Raw genomic sequence first — 22,349 nt, 5'->3', positions numbered from 1 at the left:
ACCATTTTCTTTTTTTTTAGATTCCATATATATGTGTTAGCATACGGTATTTGTTTTTCTCTTTCTGACTTACTTCACTCTGTATGACAGACTCTAGGTCCATCCACCTCACTACAAATAACTCAATTTCATTTCTTTTTATGGCTGAGTAATATTCCATTGTATGTATGTGCCACATCTTTATCCATCCATCTGTCGACAGACACTTAGGTTGCTTCCATGTCCTGGTTATTGTAAACAGTGCTGCAATTAACATTGTGGTACATGACTCTTTTTGAATTGTGGTTTTCTCAGGGTATATGCCCAGCAGTGGGATTGCTGGGTCGTATGGTAGTTCTATTTTTAGTTTTTTAAGGAACCTCCATACTGTTTTCCATAGTGGCTGTATCAATTTACATTCCCACCAACAGTACAAGAGGGTTCCCTTTTCTCCATACCCTCTCCAGTATTTATTGTTTGTAGATTTTTTTTGATGATGGCCATTCTGACGGGTGTGAGGTGACACCTCCTTGTAGTTTTGGTGTGCATTTCTAGGTTAAGAGTCTTATCAATCAATTTCAATGCACAGATCTTGTTTAGATCGTGATTTGAACAGGATGTTTAAAAAGATATTATGAAGCAATCAGGGAAATCTTAGCAGTGACCTGAGATATAATTTACAGATGATATGATTGGGTATGTGCTTCCAAATAATCAGAATGGAGGATTATAGACAAAAAGATTGATAATGAGTTGATAATATCCAAAGCTGGGTGATGGGTACAGAGGGGTTCATTATACTATTTCACTATTTTTTAATATTTTGAAATTTTCCATAATTCATGCCTACACACCTAAAGTGGTAGGTTCTCTCTGGCTGTTATGTAGCAAGTGAAGAAAATAAACAAACAGACTCTATCCTTCATGCTAGTGCTACCCTGTCTGTAGCCCAGCGAGGTCCAGTTTCTTAAAGGAGCCATTCCTTCCTTAGTTCTACATTATGAAACATCATCAGGCTCTTGGGCTTTGTTTCCCCACCTGCAAAAAGCTTCATTCTCTTTTCACAATCTCTAAGCATCCTCTTTAATCTTATCTCTCACTCCCCCTCCACTCACTGGGCTCCAGCCACAATGGATTTTTGATCCTCAAAGGCTTTTGCACTTACGGTTTCTTCTGCCTTGAATGTTCTTCTCCTGTATCTTCACAGGACTGACTCCTGTCAAGTCTATTCTGTGGTATTTCCTCAGAGGGGCCCTCCCTAACTACTCACCCTACGTCTTGACAGTTAGTTATTCTTTCCATACTGCCATGATTTTCTTCATGGCATACATGACTGTGAAATGAGCTCATTCTATTGGCTGACCTACAGAAGGTCTAAGGGAGGGACTCTGTCTTATTCACCACTGTAATCTCTGTGCCTAAAAGATTGCTTGGCACACAATAAGTGTGCAACATATGTTTGCTGAATCAATCAATCTGGCTATGCTCTTACTCTTCTCCACAGAGCTACAGACCTCTTCTAGGGTGGAACTCATGGTTAAGCTCCTGGGATCCCTGTTCCTAAGCAACACTCCCCAGAGAAGGCACATTATCATGGACTACTGAGTTTGTTCTAGTTTTGAGGACAAGCTCTAGATTTCATCTATTAACCTCATCTTCCAGTACTCTGACAAAAACTCCATTTAAGCAGATCTCCTGGAGGCCCCTGCAATATATTGTACTTAGTGGCATCAACTACAATACAGGTCGAATAGGGTAATGGAAATTCCGGCATCTAGTGGGTTGCTACTTCTAGCAGTGTGACCTCTGGCAAACTATTTAACCTGTGTCTTCAGTTACCTCCTTTGTAAAATGTGGATAACAGCATGTATTCAATAATTCATACAGTTACCATCAGAATTAAATGAGTCTATATGTAAAGTGCTCAGAACAGTACCTGATACAAACTAACAATAAAAAACATTTAGGTAGCACTTACTATTACTCAGTTTTGCTCTTGAAAGTCCTCCTATCTACAAGGCCCTCTTTTTCGTCTCTACCTGGCCAAACCATACCTATCTTCATGACCTACCTCAAGTTCTACTTGCTCTTCTAAGCCACTTCTCCAAGTTTCATTAATCTCCCTTCTCTCTAAACTCTCATGGTATTTAGCCATCCTTAAATGTTATTTAAACTATTTTATACATACATATATTGCTACTGTGAAGAGATCTGTGAATTACTTAAAAACAAAGATCTTATTTCTAACTTCATCTCTCTCTACCAAATGCCTAGTATATAAACACTAGGTAACAAATACTTGCTGAATGAAAAACAGGCCAATTTTTACAAGTAAATTCAGATGATGAGCTTACATATAAATGCAATGGTAATATAATGTTGTTTGTAATATCAAAAGTTCCAAAAATAGTTTAAATACATATTTACAGTAATTACAAAGATGTTACTCAAAAGTAACACAAAAAGGAGAAAAAAATCAGTTTATTTGTACTTTAAAATGTCTTAAAAAATAAGTTATGTATACTGTAAAGAAATACACAAAGTGAGAGTGTATTAAATGTATTATAATAGGATACTCATAAAAATAAATGTCCGACTTTAGGGTTTATTTAAATATGGACTTCCTCCATAGAGCATTTTAAAGTATCTGATATATATACATTCTTTTAAAAATACATTCTCTCTCTCTCTCTCTCTCTCTCACACACACACACCCCACCAGAACAGCTGCATTGTATTTTAATTAAAAACAAAATCTGCAAGTTTAAAAAGACAACTTTGTTTCTTAAATTGAGAGGTGGAGGAAAAAAAGAATATGGTTTACACATCCAGATTATCTCCAAAAGCAGATAACTTATTTCTTCACAAAGGCATTAAAGCTAAAAGTGAGGAAGCTTAAATACAATAATTTATCTTAAACATAAATCTTATCAATTTTATCCTTTTGCTGTCTCTGCACTTCTGATTCTCTCTCCCCACAAATTTTTCATATGCTCGTCTCTCATAAGATCCTTTTCTTATTTACTATTCAAGGTATGTTTTAAGAAGTGAGAGATGCCCCAAACTTAACAAATAAGTGCAAGAAGGTAGACAGACTTAATTAGTTAAAAACTATATTTTCATTCTTAAATCAATTTTATTTATAGAATTTTTTTGAATACTCACTTATATAATGCATTCCTAAATTCAGGAGTCATAAAAAGTGTTTGCAAAAGGCTATTCAAATAGCAAGTCATTGCTTGGTTTACTAATCCCACATATCCTTTAAAAAAAAGCACACAAATATACATAAATCAGCATTTACATCAAAAAATTAATGAAAAGAAAACTTAATAAGAATTTACTACACAGTAAAAATTGAGAGGTTATGGTTACAGTTGGAAATTATTTCAATTTTTTCAACAGCACCTAAGAAAGATCTCTTTGCTAATATGTGTACTATGTAAACCTTGTTTCTCAGAAAAAGTCAGGATCTTTGGACATCTTGCTATATGTCCAGAGATACACATGGATATTACATAGCATTTAATAAAACTTTAAAAGGGTTATGTTTAATAAAGTATTTTTTGACAAAAATAATCTTTGTTCACCAAATCTAAAAGTTGTGTATTAAAATGGAAAAGTATAAACATATTCACTTTAAACATCATATATACCCAACAAATGAAGACAGTACCGAACCAGTTATCCCAGTCATCAGGCCCCATAAACCAATTTCTACCAAGAATTAACAACATGAGATAAATTCACTGAATACAAACTCAAAGTGACTTCCACTGTTTTAACACACCCATGAAGTATGAAATCCCACAGATCAGCAGGCTATGCAAAGAGTGACTATTAAAGTAAGAGGAGAACTCAGAGATGGAGGTAGGGGAGAACAGAGGGAGGGGGAGAAGGAAAGGAGAAACTTACATGCATTCAAAAGTCAAGTGAACTATTTAAGTACTTAGCTTTATATACCTAATTGGAAATGGCTACCACTGTTGAGAACATTTTCAGAACTTCTCCTTTGAAGTAGACTTCAGGCCCAGTTTATGAGGTACACATAGCACACAAATCAGCCTCATCACTTTATTATACCTCATTATTTTAGTAAAATGTGGTAAACACATTGCTTAATAATTAAACTTATTTACTCCCACTTAATACTGAAAGACTTGGTTATCTCAAAAAAACTTAAATCTTTTCTCAATACATGCCAAAGGCGTTCACTGAAGCTTTTTGAAATACTTTTTCAATTTCCCAAGAATTAACAAAAATATCTTAAGAAATGGTAAACACTGTGGATAAACTATATTGCTAATGAAGGTGATGAAAGGACCAACAAATGCACAATGAACCTTGGTCAGTTGTGGAAAAGAGGAATAGATTCCATGCTATCTGCACTTGTACAATTCTAAGAAGAGACCAAGTAGCTACCTATCGTTCACTCTGGACTAAGGTTCGAGCTTTGATTTCTAGTGCCTTTCATCTTTAAGAATACTATGTATATATGTTTATATATTTACTCTACATTGTTATATACTTATAAACTGCTTCAATTCCTAACCAGCATGCCCTACCTGAGTTGTTCTCACAACACCCTGTCCTACTCTGTTCTACAATTGTTTATTTACCTGTATGGCTTCCCTAACAGACTGTGAGGGGAGGGGTCAAATCTGATTTCTCTATCTATCTTACTACTTAGCATAGCAGCAGGTGCACATGAGGGAGAAGTGCATATGACTTATAAGTAATACAAATCTGTAAGATATTTGGACTGATTATTAATAACAAAAAGCATTATTTCATTCTTAGGTTATATAAAGGGACTCTTTCCCGTAAACGACAGCACTCAAGCAAGGAGACCAGGTTGTTCTGCACCTTCTTCTCAGCTGAGGCTGCCTGGGATTTCCCTTCTTCTCCATCCCCTTCCCACAATTCCTCAACAGTCAGGGACAACCACTCTACCTGCAGCCTTAAAAGGTAAATGAATACTACTATTGTTCTTTGTATACCTTAAGACCAATCATGTATCATTTATTTGTGACTTTGTTTCCCTTCCCTGGGCTTAAAAAAGGGTGGCGGGGGAGGGGTGTAAGGGAAGGAGGGAGTAATAATTTTTGCCACTGCTGTTTACTTTACCACTAGCAATAAGAATCATATAGAAACCTGTGGTCTTTTGTACCTGACTCAGCACCATATTTAAACAGAATGAACAGTGTCTCAAATAAATGTACTATTATTTTCCAAAAGTATGAAGGTTTTAGTGAGATTAGTAAGATAAAATGTTACTGAATAGAAATCTTTTGTCATTATGCATTGTCTAAATCAGCAAATTTCAAATGATAAATGTTATCAAGTGGGTCCTCTATCTGAAATAGTTATGAATCAATATTATAAGTACAAGCTAGTTAAGGGAGAAGAACATAAGAACACATGCCATTCTGCAGAGGGCAAATGCAGAAAGAAATCCTGAACAGAACCAACAAGAAATGAATGAGAACTTGAACAGGTCAAATGAAGTAGAATGAAACTGGCCAACTCCTAAAGTAGATAAAATAAAACGAAAAGAATTGTGAAAGAAACTGCCCAAGGAAAGATATCTCGGTTTTAAATGATGAAATACCTCAGTCATGTGGTTTCTAATCACCTGAGAGTCCACAGCAGCCTTCAATTCACTCCTTATTCCTTAAAAGTCCCCCCGACCCCCAACCATCTCCTATCAACAGTGGCTGGCTACCAGAGCAGTTGGTAGGCAAGGGAGACAGGAAAGAATATGTTAAGTCCTCAGCCTCACTGCATTATGGAGAAATGTTTTCTTACAGCCCTGAGTTGAAATCATGAGAGCATTTTTCTTTTTTTTTTTTTTTTTTTGCGGTATGCGGGCCTCTCACTGTTGTGGCCTCCCCCGTTGCGGAGCACAGGCTCCGGACGCGCAGGCTCCGGACGCACAGGCTCAGCGGCCATGGCTCACGGGCCCAGCCGCTCCGCGGCATATGGGATCCTCCCAGACCGGGGCACGAACCCGTATCCCCTGCATCGGCAGGCGGACTCTCAACCACTTGCGCCACTAGGGAGGCCCGAGAGCATTTTTCAATAAAAACTTTTTGTACATTTACAATAATTTCTTAAGGAAAATGCAAATTCAGTAGTCAGTAACAAAACACTTTTTGGGACTTCCCCGGTGGTCCGGTGGTTAAGACTCCGCACTCCCAATGCAGGGGGCCCGAGTTCGATCCCTGGTCAGGGAACTAAGGGAACTAAATCCCGCATGCCGCAACTAAAAAGATCCCACATGCCACAACTAAAGATCCTGCGTGCCACAATGAAGATCCCACATGCAGCAACAAAGATCTGTGTGCCACAACTAAGAACTGGTGCAAATAAACAAATAAATAAATATTTTTAAAAAAGAACACTTTTTGAACCCCAGCTTCTTTGGATGTGTACAGATTTTTTTTCTTTTTTTTTTTTTTTGCAGTACGCGGGCCTCTCACTGTTGTGGCCTCTCCCGCTGTGGAGCACAGGTTCCGGACGCGCAGGCTCAGTGGCCATGGCTCACGGGCATGTGGGATCTTCCCGGACTGGGGCATGAACCCATGTCCCCTGCACCGGCAGGTGGACTCTCAACCACTGCGCCACCAGGGAAGCCCGTGTACAGATTATTTTAATTCAGAAAGGCAGTACCCCAGAACACCGGAGGAAAATGTACTGGTAGGGAAAAGAGCTGCATGAGGAACAATAGTTGGGAATGAAGACTATGATTACATGGCAATGTATATCAAAGTCCTCTAAAAATATTTTTAATAAATTTCAACTTAGTAATTCAATTTCTAGGAACATATTCTAAGGAAATAATCACAGATGAAAATAAAAACTTATGTATAAGTATGGTCATCATAACATAAGTAATAATTACAGTTTAACTATCTAAATCATATAATGAAACACTATTCTTCAGCCACTTAAAACCCATATTAAAATACTATTTAATAACATTGAAAAATGCTCCTCATATAGTATTACACAAAAAAATATATATTAAAACTCTGCTTGCAACATGATTTCCCCATTTTCTTAAAAGCATTCAGATGAAGGAAAGATAAGACAAAAATAAGCAAAATCATTAAAGCAGTTTCTGTTAATAGTACTGTCAGTGATTTCCACTTTTTTCATTTTACAATACAACAATGAACATGTATTACATTCAAATAATAGGAGAACTTTTTTTTTAAAGTATGCTTTAGTCTCTAGGAATTTATAGGCGTCAGAGAGCTATACAGTACTCAGCACAAAGTAGGAGTTCTGTAAATACTTCTTGCATAAGGACTGAGCTGGTTGTCAGAATACACAGCAAAAATTTCAAGAATCCTAACTTGTTAAATCTGGAACTTTCTCTAAGTATTCCAACTATCTCATAATAATCTAGGGTATCTATTTTTTTAAAATGCAATTTATCCAGTCTACTGCAGAGCAACTAACTTAGTATTTGGCGGAGTAATGCCTCAGAACCTACATTTTTAACAAGTATCTCAAAATGATTTTTAAAGAAATAAAAATTTGAGAGTCACTATACTCTAGACAGTATAATGAGAAAAAGATACTTTGTCATTCTCTTTTATTCTTGGTAGTTTGCTGCAAAAAGTTCTATTGATATAAATGATCCTAAATACCAAACACGACCAGCTTTTACCATTTTCAGAACAAATACATCATTAAGCCTGTACAAAAGATTAGCTATGAGGAAATTATTCTACATTTCAATTACAAAATATAGTAAGTGGAAGATTACAGAACACATTAAAACAAAGTCTACAATATTACTCTACAGTTTTGTTTTTGTTTTTTTGGTTTTTTTTTTCGGTACCCAGGCCCCTCACCTCTGTGGCCTCTCCCGTTGTGGAGAACAGGCTCCGGACGTGCAGGATCAGTGGCCATGGCTCACAGGCCCAGCCACTCTGTGGCATGTGGGATCCTCCCGGACTGGGGCATGAACCCGTGTCCCCTGCATCAGCAGGTGGACTCTCAATCACTGCGCCACCAGGGAAGCCCTTACAGTTTTCTTTTTATACTAGATATTTGTGTCTACTATTTACAGTCATCTCTGTTTTAAAGTTCTAAGAGTAAACACTCTGAAGCCATACCTAACATGAAACACCATTAACTAGCTATATAATCAAAGGCTTCTCTAAGCCTGTTTCCATTTCTTTTAACATGAATACTACCTACTGAAAATGTTTGTTTTAAGATAAAATGATATGTGAAAGTATCCAGATTATATTTTCAGGCAATTAACCAGTCTTATATATAAATATAAAACTGCGTAAATAAAGCAATTCCATTAGCTCAATAAACTGAAAAAAATTCAAAAATATAGGTTTAAACATATTCAGAAAAAAGCTGACAGGAATTTTTAAATTACATGATTAATTTCAAACATATGATTAGATTAAATTAGAAGATAACACAGTAGTTCTGATAAAATAAGCCTGGCCCATCTGTTTCCACATGAAAGTATCTGCCATAGTCTATTCCAATGCACATGGAGATACATTCCTTTCCAGAGGAAGTCAACTTCAAAAATTTAAGATTAAATTCAAGATAGAAAATTATCAAACAGAAAAAGTCTTCCTTCAACATCCAATATTTAATATTTTTTAATATATAATGGCAGTAACAATACAGTAAAAATAACAATGGGTTGAGGGAAAGAGAAACCACATTCTTGTTCTAACTTTGCTTCTGCTAACTAGTGATCTTGCTCTGGGTCTGTTTTCTCTAATCCATAAAATGAGAAGATTAGGCTTGAGATTGCTAAGGTTACTCTGGATTAATGCCCTATGATTTTATGAAAATACAATAATGACAACAATAATATATCTTACCAGTTTCTGATTTATTCAAAATAGATGAATAGGAGTAGCTTTGGCTGACATAATCACTGGTAGAGCCCACAGAACCTTCTCTTGGAAGTGGACCTATAAATTTGTCATGAACACTGTCATCCCCAGCACTGGAATCCTCCTAAAATGCAGCATAACCAATATTTACTGAGTGGTAAATATTGCTAAAACAATGAAAAAAGGCATACTAACTCCTGAGGCAATGAAAAAAAGACAAGGCATTACTGGTACCACCAAAACATTCAAAGTATATACACTCACTATTTCCTGTAGGAAGGTCTGAAAGATGCCTAATATAACACACTTTGGAAAAATGCTTAGGTCTCCTTCCAAAGTTCTTACTTTCTCAATTTTATTTAATTCTTTTTCAAATTTTGTTTACATGAGAGAGGAGATTTCTGGTACTAATTAATCAGAGTACAATTGTGAACTCCTTAATGACAGAGTTTATAATTTATTTTTACATCATCCTTGCTAAGTAGGTCTGAAAGGTAGGGGACACTCAATAAGTCTTGAATGAAATGGACAGCCTCCTATTGCCTCCAATAAGAAACTTCCTATTAATGAGGAAGATGTCCAAAAGGAGTAAGAGATATAAAATCAGCACAAGCAACTAAGAGCTGAAGACTAATTACTAAACATTTTAAAACATGAATCCCCAAATTAATAGCTAATTTAGTTTCAATGTCAGACTAATCAAAATCTTCTCATGATGTCATAAAAATAAACAATGAGATTAAGGAAAGTCAGAACATATTCTGGCATTGCTTCTGTATGGATGTCCTGTGTTTAATTACTGTCTACTGTCCACAGAGGCATTCTAATTCACAACAGACTTCTAAATGAAAAGCATCAAACAGAAGAACTTTTCCTGAGGAAAGTTTCATTAAAGAGAAGCGTTCTGCAAAAGTCCATAAACTCTGTGAGTTTCCTTAGTCTGTAAAGCAGCAAGGTAAATCAGACCAGGTTTTTTCAATGAATCTCTCTCAAATTGGGAGTTACTGGATTTGATGATCACTAAAGCCACTGAACCAGACAGGAAAGGCTATTGAAATATGAATTGCAGCAAACACTAAAAGAACAGAAATAAAGAATAGAATTTACAAACTAGTCATTCCAAAAAAATGGGGGGTGGGGGACGGGGAGTGGGAGCAAAACCAGCAGAGTAGATAATTCTGGGGGTCTGTTCCTCTACCAAAATACCAGAAAACCTGGGCAAAACTGCCGAAGATTTACACCAACCAAGCAAATGCTTAACCAAACAAAAGGCCACTGAAACACAGTAGGAGATCCTAGACTCATCCCCATCCCTGTTCTAGTGGTGATTCTCAGTGTGGCAAGAGACTATATACACAAACAAACTGCTATGGATGCCCAGTGTAACCATGTTAACATACATACAAGCCAACAGAAAACAGAAAAATAATTTATTATATATAAATTGCAAAACACATCTCTCCTCCTTCCTTTGGAAAATTGCTTCCCAAGTAGTAGGTGACAGTGCACAAAAATTATGACTATAGGGCTTTCTAAAGAGTTTACCAGCAGTATTTGAGGCTGTTCACCATCTTTATCTGTCAAATGCAGAAAGTTCTTCTTTCCTGGCTCAAAATTAGCATCAAGAAGAGACTTGTCACTGGTATGATCCAGTGGAGCCTACAGGCATAAAATAAGATATCTCAGATTATGAGAAACATTAATTATAATAATAAAACAAGCAATATGTAAATAGACACATATCTACAATTATTGGGCTTAAACAGTATTTTTTTTAATGAAGATTCTGATAAATTCTGTTAATCTAGGCTTGGAATTAACTCATCTATTCAGGAACTGGAATGGCTAAGCCCAGTGACAGGGCATATACTGACAGGTATCCCAGCTGTTCACATTTCCCAACATCTAAAAAACTGAAGTACTACACAAAAAAAGAATTGTAAACATTTGTTTCGATGTTCTCTAAAATGTATGCAATATAGTATTCAATGGGTTTTCATGAAAATTAACTGAAGATTATTTTATATCACTAAAAACTGTAAAAACATGTTTTGATATAGGAATATAATGAGAATTCCCACATAAGGAAACACACTAAGCAACCCAACCCAAATAATTATGTAACATTAAAAAATGGGCACCTTCAGAAAGACCCTCGAAGGAAAAGCCTGTCCTAGTAAATGATACCTATTTCAAGTCTACTGCCAGGATTCAGAGGATCCCAGGGTGATAGAAGTGATCACTCCTTTGAAAACTAAACATCTAACATGTTTAGTCTTCACCTAACTCTTTTATCTGGTAGGCAATTTAAACCCTGGCTGTCATTCTGATACATTCTAGTTGGTGGATGAGAGACAGAGCTCTGCATGCTCTAAGCCATACTCACCCAACATTCCAGTCCACTGTTGAGAAAAATGAGGGATGGGATGAATGCCCTGCTCTTTTGTTTTAAAACTATTTTGTTCATTAAGAAATGTTTTTAATGTTTCAAAGACATGAGGAATATCTCCTTAGAAGGACTTATTTTATGGAGATGCCTTTATTTCTTACAAAATGAACATTATATAAAAGCACAGGTATTAAGGACAAAAAGATTAACTCTAAGAGATTCTGCCACTTGCTATTTGTGTGACTCTGCGCAAGTTACTTCACTTCCCCATGACTCAGTTTCCTCACCTATGAGGCTGTGATAGCACTTACCTCATAGTGTGGTTAAAAGGATTAAATGAGGTTATATTTGTATAAAGTCTAGTATCAGAACAATACTAGGTACACAGTAAGCATAAAATAAGTGTTAATAAAATAAACATATAATCTCACTTTGGATCACATCTAGAAATCCATGAGAAAAACAGGACAGAGAACCAGAAGCTAAGAGAAGCCACTTGAAAGGAAGAAAGGTATCTTTGGGTCCCTTATATTCTCTGGCAGGAACCAGATCCCTCAGCATCTCTCAGGCATAAAAGATCAGATGATACAGCTAGAACACATAGGGGTTTTACCTCAATAAATGTGTGTCTGTGTGTATGAGATGGTGAGTAGATAAATGAATTAGGTTTTCAAAGAAGCATACATGCAGCATTGTACAGTAAGCAGGTAAGAGTATACTTGTAGAAATGGACGGTAGGCATATTAAGACACAAAAATTAAGTACTTAAGAACAGTCACAGCTGAAGAAAGAAAAATAGTTAATCCTGGCATAGTGTTATAGCAGATGTTAATTTAACAAACACTTTTTGAGTGCCTAGGGATAGTATCTTTGGAGGATACAAAACTATACTATGAGGTCCTAGCCATCAAAATATATTCTATCAAGTGGAAAGACACAAATGAATAACAACTATAATAAAAAGACTATAAGTGGCATAGCAGAATAAAAAGTGCAATAGGAGGACAAAGAGAAAGATTACTTTTAAAGTGGCATGAAGAAACATCAAGTAAGGCTTCTTGAAAGTAAGAGATAAACAGGACTTGGGCAGACAGTATGGAACTATCCTTTAAATCGAAAAAGAGGCAACACTAGAAGTTATACCGTAATGTAAAAGAGAATATTCAAAGTTTCAGATTAAATAGCATCTCTCTTTGTATAACTTGTTGGACTACCAATTTTACTGACCAATTTCAGAGGGGGAAAGTTGGCTAATTTAAAACACTAGGGTTTTCTTTTTTTGTAAGTACACTTAAAAAAAATTTTTTATTTTATATTATAGTTGATTTACAATGTTGGTTAGTTTCAGGTGTACAGCAAAGTGATTCGATTATACATATGTTGTACATATAGCTATTCTTTTTCAGATTCTTTTCCCATTTAAAAACACTAGTTCTACATTTTAAAAAATCATAAATATATTATGGAATAGAAGGCAAAATATCATCAATTTTAAAGGCAAATCAAGCAACACCCAACACCTTTTATTCTTCTGCAGAGCCAATTAAAACTATGCCCTCCAAATACGATCAGGATACACATTCAATTCATTTGCCTTTAAAGGTATTTTCCTGAAATTTTAAGAGCAGCAATGGTATAGGAGAGGAAGAGGTAACATAAGCAAAAACATGGAGATAGAGAAGTATGAAATTTTGTGTTAAGAAAATAAATTATTCCAATATCTGAGAGCTAAGATTAGATTTAAAGGACCAATTGTCTTGAATGCTAACTTAGGGAATATGACTTTTAATCAGGGCAGTGAGCAGTCATTAAAGATTTCTAAACTGGAAGGTGACAGGAGTACTATGATTTAAGATGACTGAAGATAATTCTAGCAATCGTATGCAGGGTGAATTTGGACTGAGAGGAAAGAAAAAAGACTATTTAGAATACTATTCTAAAATACAGATGAGATCCAACTCAACAATCCCCTTTGCCACTCTCCCATGCAAAATTGGTCAGTGCCTCCTCTTTGCACTTACAGCAAACTAATAAGTCATACTTAATAATACTTAAAACATCTTAGTGTAATTATTTTTTGATATACCTGTCTCTAAAACTTTACTGTGATGTCTTTGAAGCTGAAGTCATGATACCACCAACCTTCCTGATCAGGTGTTTACCACTCTATCTGGTGCATAATCCCTGTTAATATTGGAGTGTAAGTCCTTCTATTACTTTTTTCTTTCTATATACATTTTCCCTTCTTTTCCAAAAATTAGATTATAAAATACATATGATTTTATATCCTGCTTTTTTCACTTAATTATTTAAAATGAATATCCCATTCAGTAAATGTTGGAAAATTTTCCATAGATGACACAATATTATGATAATCATCTTACATGAATAAAAAAACTAATGAAATGACATTGCACAAACTTTAAGATAATCAAATGCTGAATCTAGAATGAAAGTAAAGTGATGAAGAGGGATCCAAATATCGAGTTGCACACAGACTCTATAGTCCTGCTTACAATATTAAGAAGGGTTCCAGGATTTAGTATACTATTAAAAACAACAACAATGACTATAATATTATTAGCAGCTTAAGAGAAGATGCTTTCAGTTTAGAGTTTTACCATATCAGCAGAATTGATTCCATTCCCCCACACCAAATCAAAGGTTCCATTTATGTAGCCTACTTTGTTGGCCACATCTTCAAAGAGCTTTCTGACAGGTGTAGAAGCTGGTAAATTTAAAGTGATCCGTTCATTCACTGTCTTTGAATTAGTAGTATCTTGTATTATACATAAGACTCTTGGTTCTTCAGCAGCGTTTTCTACCTGAAATTTAAAAAAAATATAAGATTTATCTTTAAAGAAAAAATATAATTATGTTTTCTATGATTAAACGAAAAAAACCCCCACAAAATACTATTTTCTCTGTGTGAATACTACTGTTTTATGGCTGAAATATACTCTAATGAATATGTCAAACATATAAAGCACCATATATGTTTGTTTTGGAAAAACTGGGGTATATTTAAGAATCAACCATTGCTCTTGTGGATATTTGCTTTCACCTTTTAAGGCTGTAAATCAATGATCAACAAGCCCATGAAGACAAGTTTACTTGAGCAATTTTCAGTTGAAAATAACAAAATCTGATCCTTAAAAATGTGTCACTACTATGCTAGCAGAGTCAAATCAAGCATTTCTGGGTTTCCTGATGAAACAGAAAGAGAACTGTGTAGAAATGCAGTGAGGATTGTCTAAGATTGCAAAATCCATAACTAAAGGATAAAAGCAATCAGGCATCCTGACCTTTACTTTGTTGTACCCACAGACCAAAAGTCCAAAAGCCCCATTTATCAGTGTGTTAGGAGCTGACAAGCTTACCCAAATAGATCAGCCAGCAGAGGGGTAAAGGAAAGCAAGGAAAAAATACTTTTCAATTACCAATGTAGAAGGGAGTTAGGGTCACATTTTTTTTCATTCTTTTTTATCTAGTACATAAATCAGAGAAAAAAATTTTAAAGGAGACTTTCTCAAAGAAGCTATGCCTTCCCTCAAGCTGTTGAAGGACACGACTCTTTTTCCTATTTTCCACAGCAGTAGTAGGCTACATCAGGCACCTTGGTGAAAGAAGTTCTTTCCCTCCTCCTGTAATGCCCAACTCAATTAATGGTACCATCATCTACCAGCTGCTGAAACCAGAGAGAAGCACCTTCCTCATTTCTTCCCTCTTCTTCAACTCACATAATCACCAAATTCTATCATTTCTATCATCTGAATATCTCTTGAACTATTCCTTTTCTCTTTAATCCTGCCTGCAGCAATCAGAATCTTACTTTAAGATCATGGCAATAGCTTCTTCCAACCTCATCTTCCTTCAATCCAGAACAGTATTTTAATATGCAAATCTGATCATGTAAATCTCTTGCTTTCCCTCAAAGTCTAGGGCAGCAGTCATTATCTGAGGGACCTCTCGCTATCCCCATAAAAGGCTTTGCACAAATATGAACTGTACAAACTGGTACTGTATACAAGAATGTATTTCTCACCTTTTTTAAAAAAAAACACAATAATATTAACCTCAATCTTTTGTTACTTCTATATTATCCATTTTTAAATGAGAATAGTTATTATCATTGACTTGTATTGAAGACAGGACCACCACAAGGTATTTTTGTTTGTTTGGCAGGGTAATACAATTATAATTTGTTTCTGCCATATATAATTTGGGGTTTGTAAGAGATTACTTAAACTAAGGTTAATCCAATTAGTTTAAAACAGAAATAAGTTGCTATAAAAGAAGTATAATGTTTAAGATTGGCTAGCACTATATTTCAGACAAGTCAAAATATTTAATTACCAATAATAACCCATTTAAAAACAAAATAAAGAATACATTTTTAATAAAATAAACAGGATAACAAAGAACAAAAAAGCCTTCAGCTATAAGCTTAAGGTGTTATATTAACACTTGTAATAGATGGTTTTACACATTTTAATCTCAAACTGAGAAACATAAAGTGGACCCTTTTTAACTCTGGTTCACAATAAAGGAACGACAAACTCTAAATCAATTTCAACTACAAAAGATCCGCTTTTACACTTTCAACAGTATACTTCAGAGGCAGACTCAAGTTTTCCAGGTGAAAAGCACTACAGCTGCCAGATTTTAAAGCTTCAGATAAGCTGAAGTTGACGGTCCAAGCAAGAGAACTCTACCTAAGAATTCAGAAATCAGAAGTGCTGACATAACAGTATACATAAGAATGATGATATGGTAACATATGGCCATCAGCAGTTCCTGGTTCTTTCCTTAAATAAGTGAGTGCAAGGTACAGGTACTCCAGCCTCCTCTCCTTCCAGACCCGGATGTGGGTAATATTATCCCCAATGGAATCTCATCTGAAGGCTAAATGTACTATTGTAAACACAAAATTTAATCTTATGTATGCCTTTTATTCTTTTTAATGACAATAGTTTTCTTTTCTGTGCATTGCACATAAGTAATTTTGCTCCTTTTTTTGAAATAGGAAGAGTATAGGGACTTCCCTGGCGGTCCAGTGGTTAAGACTCTGTGCTTCCAATGCAGGCATGTGGGTTCAATCCCTGGTCAGGGAACTAAGATCCCACATGCCACACAGCGCAGCCAAAAAAAACAAAATAGGAAGAGTATAAAGGAAAAAGTGGAAATCATTTGTAATTCATAACACATAGATAACTATTACATTTTGGTCTATATTCTTCCAAATATTTTTCCTACGCAAACACAAACAGACATATACACGCACACTTTTTAAACACAAACCTTCAGTTAGATATACATGCTGTTTTGAAACCTCTTTATTTATAAATATATCATGTAACCTTTCCTTGTCAAACTTTTTCTAACTCATCATTTTAACAATTGAATAGTATTTTATTACATGGATTAATAATAATTTGCTCCATCAATTTAATTTTACTGACTCTTGAGCTAGACTTTATTACACTTTAGAAATAATTTTGTGATGAATACCTATATAAAACTTTGTGCAATCTTCTGTTTCTTCTTAAGATTCCTATAAGAATTTCTGGGCCAATCACATATTACTCTTGAATTCAATTCTAGGATAATTTAAACAAATGAAAAACTCTGACCTTTAAAGTTCTAAGCTAGCCACGTGTAAATCTTATTACTTCATACTCAACCTCCTGGCCCATTTTTCAGTCCTAATTTAATCTACTACATAGCCATCACCCATAGATTACATCTGAATTTTTGTTATCGTGATTGCCCACACTAACTACACTGAGGCAAAATTTCTTTCATCCCCCTGCCTCCCAATTTGGGAACTAATAAGAAAAAAAAATTTTTTTCCAATTTTAAGATTTCATCAATAAGGTTGTACCAATCTTTTTATTATAGCTTTTCAAGAGAAAAAGAAGTTCTACAATATTATACTAAGCATACAGATTTCCACAATACTTAAATGTAAAAAAAGTATTTCTTAGAACTGGGAAAATAGGGGTGCCCTCTTTCTTCTTAATTTCTTTGGAGTTCTACCCCTGATTGGTCCTACTTATGCCCAAAGCAAAAAAATCACCATCTTGAGGTAAATTAAAGATGGCTAAAAATTCTTTGCCACTCTTTTTCTTTTTTCTCTTCTCTTCCCATGAATCTGGGCTGGCCTTGTGGCCGACTAGGACCAACAGAATGTGATAGAAGTGATACTGTGTGATTTAAAGCAGGAAACTTCTGCTTTTGCACCTCTTGGAATGTTCCTCTTATAAGCCAGCCAGGCAAAAGAAATCCATTTATCCTGGGACCACCATGTTGTGTTAAAACCCTAACAATCCACCCAGAGAGAAAGTGGCCACTTTGTGGAGCACTGGGGTACCTAATAAGAAAAGCCTTCTTGGACATTCCATCCAAAGCCAGTCACCAGCCAATGCAGCCAAGTAATGATCCCAGATGATGCCATGTGAAGCAGAAAAACTGACTGGCTAAGCCTTTGCCCAAATCCCATCCCACAGAATTGTGAGCAAATAAACTAGTTGTTTTAAGCCACTAAGTTTTGGGGTAGGCTGTTCCACAGTAATAGATAACAGAAACACACCTAAATAAATTTAAGCACATGCAAGTGCTAGTTGGGAAGAATGTGGTGATGGTGGTATTCGTGATGGTGGTTGGTGGCAGGGGTTCCATTTAAGCACTACACCCAACATTAAGGTAAAGCATCTGAAGACACATCATAATTTAGGGAAGGGAGCACAATTTTTGAGTCAGTAAAAGTTCTATAATGAATAGGAGAAAACAGGTAAGAAAAAACAAATGCAAAGTTATAGAAAAGCCTAAAGCATGTCCCACTTGGGAAAACATTTCATCTATATTAGGTGAGCTATTAGAAGGGCACGAAGTTCCCTACACAGAAAATCTGGCCAATTACAAAAAAGGTACAAAGTATAAAATCAAAACTACTTATTTGGTGGGCAACTCATAGCAATATTACACTTGTGAGAAAAAGGGTAAAGTCAACAGTAGTTACATTAACACTATATGCTAAGAGAGTGTTCTGTCTTTGTGCTCTATGCAGAAACAAAGCCAGATTTCCCAGCAAAGTCTGAAAAAAGAATCCTTGAAAAAACAAAACAAATAAAAATGATAGTCTTATTTACAAAAAGTAAAACATAGTGGTATAAAAACACTGAAAACATATATTTCTTCCAAAGATACGGTCACCATAGGAACATCTAGAAGTGGTCAACACAGATGGTTCTGTCTAAGGAGTCTCAGAGCCTCTCAAGTCATCTTGTCTTCTATTCTTGGCATTCCGAACAGTTCTAAGTTCAAATCTGAGTTCTCTCAAGTTAACATCATTATTTTTGTTTCATAAAAAAATACTTCAGGGCCTCCCTGGTGGCGCAGTGGTTGAGAGTCCGCCTGCCGATGCAGGGGATACGGGTTCGTGCCCCGGTCCGGGAGGATCCCATATGCCGCGGAGCGGCTGGGCCCGTGGGCTATGGCCGCTGAGCCTGCGCGTCCGGAGCCTGTGCTCCGCAACGGGAGAGGCCACAACAGTGAGAGGCCTGCATACCGCAAAAAAAAAAAAAAAAAAAAAAAAAAAATACTTCATGTTTCTTATTAAAAAACACAAAACAAGGTGTGTAATTAATGCATATATCTAGAATGGCATTAGCATGCAGAAAACAGTATCAAACACAATTCAAAGTTAACAAGATTAAGATTTTTCTAAGAAAAAAATTAATATGAATAATTTAAAAACATTACAAAGGGACCTCTTTACCTCTAAATTTAATAGTCAACCCATTTTCTCTCAAGACTTTCTTCCTTTCAGTGTTATTACAAATAATAATACTACGGTTGCAAACTTAAAAATGCACGCACGCACACACACACACACACACACACACAGAGTCCATTTTATCTACTACTTGATAAAGAAACTGCTATGAGCTAAGAAATTAAGCCTTAGAGCATTACCCTTCTGGGTATCCACAGTTCATGGCTAATACACTGCCACAGACTAAAAAAAAAAATTGATGGTATAAATATTTTTGCTCACTAAAGTTTATTAAATTTATCAGCCTCATTCAGACGGTGCACTTTTACCTTAACAAGTAACAATTCCTGGGGTAGTGCTGGGAGTCTTAACTTACATGAGAAAAAGATTATTTTATTTTTAAGATCCTCCCTCCACTCCACTCCAACTCCCCCAGCAAACCCTAAAATGTTACATGATATTTTTCTATGTGGCCTCTTGCCAGAGATCACTTGAAGAGGACAGAAGAGATTAAATAAAGAACCTTGAACTTAGAGCTAAAGGGACCTGAGGAAAGTGAGGTATTAAGTAAAGGTTAGAATGGGATGCTACATCACAGGAATGTTTAGGTTTGTAGTGCGTACAGGCTGTCAGGAAGGTAACAGTTCTATTTAATTCTTCAAATAAGATGTCTGGGTTTTGACTCTGTAAATTATTAACTTAATCCCAGCACTATTAATATTTCAGAAAATAAATACATCTGTAAAAAACAGACAACTATTATACCCAAAAGTCAAAACTAAAGGTTCTATAGTTTTTATATCAGTTTTCCACCTCATTCACTTGTTAAAGACAAGGTACTATCAGACATATATTCATTTAAGGTGACTTTCTTATTATTAAAATCAGGTAAAATAAATAAATAAACAAAATGAAAAATAAATAAAATCAGGTAGAAATAAAAGAGCCAAACAAGCATAAAACTTAAGACATGCCTTGTTATTAAATAAAAATACTAACATGCTGTTACTTGCTCTGCTGATTATCACACTAAAGCAATTACATCAGCAGTCTACCTGTAAAAATTTCTTCTTCATTTCATCAAAGATATTTTGTCTGCATCTCCAAAACACATCCTATGGTGTGTAAGAACAAAATGAATTACAAATTATTTCTTTAAAATAAAGAGGTAAGACAGTGAAATGAGAACAATTAATCTAAAAACATTTTTTGCAACAAAGTATGTATGAATTAAAGTATTATTATATCATCTAAGATTTCATTCATAAATTATATTTGTAGTTTTAATCTTAGGCCTCAATTACTCTTTTTTAAAAAAATAAATTTATTTATTTTATTTATTTATTTTTGACTGCATTGGGTCTTTGTTGCTGCACGCGGGCTTTCTCTAGTTGTGGCAAGTGGGGGCTACTCTTCGTTGTGGTATGCGGGCTTCTCATTGTGGTGGCTTCTCTTGTTGCAGAGCACGGGCTCTAGGCACGCGGGCTTCAGTTGTTGTGGCACGCGGGCTCTAGAGCACAGGCTCAGTAGTTTTGGCGCACGGGCTTAGCTGCTCCATGGCATGTGGGATCTTCCCGGACCAGGGCTTAAACCTGTATCCCCTGCATTGGCAGGCAGATTCTTAACCACTGCGCCACCAGGGAAGCCCCTCAATTACTCTTGTAAGGTTACTGAAAACCTACGTTATGGTGATAAAAAATAATATTAACATGGAAAACAACCACATTTTAACAAAGAGTAGCAGCTTCAGAATTGTGTATAAATAAAATGTTCTAAGTCATATTTTCCTAGTTTTATTGAGATATAATTAACATATAACTCTGTAACAGTTTTAAGGTGTACAACATAATGATTTGATATATGTATATACTGAAAAATGATTAATTACTACAATAAGTTTAGTTAACATCCATCATCTCACAGTTACAAATTTTTTGTCCTTGTAATAATAACTTTTAAGTTCTATTCCCTTAGCAATTTTCAGATATACAATACAGTATTGTTAACTATAGTCATCACACTGTATATTACATTCAGAACTTATTTATCTTATAACTGGAAGTTTGTACCTTTTGACCACCTTCACCTATTTACACAACTCCCATCCCCCATCTCTGGCAACCACCCATCTGTTCTGTGTTGATAAGAGTTCAGTTTTTCAGATTCCACATATAAGTAAATCATATAGTATTTGTCTTTCTCTTTCTAAGTCACTATTTTGAGACCATTAAAGGAACTCTGCAAGGAAACCAAAAGATCCCCGATTTTGCTACCTTATAAATTTAGATTTTTCACATTATAAATACTATTAAAGTAAAGCCGCTTAACATTACTCCCTACAGCTATTTTCTTTTAATATCTCTTCCTTATTTTTAAAGAAGCTTATTTTAGCAAATCAAGAAAATACAGAAATATATAAAAGGAAATAAGGATAACCTATAATCAAGAGATAATCTCTTGAAAAATCTTGATTTTACATCCCACACTTCTTCTGTACAAATTTTGTTTTCCTCCACCTTCTTTAATTAATAAAAAGAAACCAACATATTGTTTTAAAAGGTGCTTTTTATCACTCACAGTAGCTTAGATACTATTCTATATCAATTAAAAAATTTTACCTCATTTGCTTTTATAACAGAAATGTATTTCTATTATAATGGTAATACATATTTTTTGACAAGCAAGTCTAAAATAACTCCTATAGCAATTATTAAAAATTTGATATACATCCTATTAGATCCCTCTCCATTTTATGCACATATTACATAAAGATTATTAACCAAAAAAGATCATTCCGAACACCATCGTTTGAATTCTGCTCCTTTTCCCTCAACACTCACTCATCTTTCTGGGTCAAAACATTTAGCTTAAAAATTGCAGCGTTCGGGCTTCCCTGGCGGCGCATTGGTTGAGAGTCCGCCTGCCGATGCAGGGGACACGGATTCGTGCCCCGGTCCGGGAAGATGCCACATGCCGCAGAGCGGCTGGGCCCGTGAGCCGTGGCCGCTGAGCCTGCGCGTCCGGAGCCTGTGCTCTGCAATGGGAGAGGCCACAACAGTGAGAGGCCCGCGTACCGCAAAAAAAAAAAAAAAAAAAAAAAAAAAAAATTGCAGTGTTCCATTATATAGGCAAAACATAATTTATTTAACTAATCTATTAATGGGCATTTAGACACCTTCAAATTTTCACTAAAGCTTTGCTTATTTGTACAATTTTTCCCCTAAAGTTTATTTCCTAAAGAAAGAATTCTAGATCAAAGGTTATGTACTCATTTTTAGGATTTTTTTGATACCTGCTGCCAATACACTATCTCTTCCAC

At 35.4% G+C, this 22,349-nt stretch overlaps 1 protein-coding gene across 2 annotated transcripts in view; it reads right to left on the bottom strand.

The window, feature by feature from the left end:
* Positions 1 to 22,349, bottom strand: part of USP47 (ubiquitin specific peptidase 47) — a 129,553-nt gene that overhangs the window by 60,913 nt on the left and 46,291 nt on the right. Inside the window, exons 2-6 of one of the 2 annotated variants that reach the window (XM_060102928.1) lie at positions 20,086 to 20,145; positions 13,875 to 14,078; positions 10,410 to 10,523; positions 8,850 to 8,988; positions 3,145 to 3,241 (exon numbers count right to left, since the gene is read on the bottom strand). In XM_060102928.1, the coding sequence (XP_059958911.1) occupies positions 3,145 to 3,241; positions 8,850 to 8,988; positions 10,410 to 10,523; positions 13,875 to 14,078; positions 20,086 to 20,145 (614 nt within the window). The remainder of the gene's footprint in view (positions 1 to 3,144; positions 3,242 to 8,849; positions 8,989 to 10,409; positions 10,524 to 13,874; positions 14,079 to 20,085; positions 20,146 to 22,349) is intronic. The other variant, XM_060102929.1, reaches the window with a different exon arrangement.

This window comes from Mesoplodon densirostris, chromosome 7 (genome assembly GCF_025265405.1).
Source record: "Mesoplodon densirostris isolate mMesDen1 chromosome 7, mMesDen1 primary haplotype, whole genome shotgun sequence".
Classification (NCBI taxonomy): domain Eukaryota; kingdom Metazoa; phylum Chordata; class Mammalia; order Artiodactyla; family Ziphiidae; genus Mesoplodon; species Mesoplodon densirostris.
Note: the sequence above shows the minus strand (reverse complement) of the source record. Positions and strands in the feature narration are given on the sequence as shown.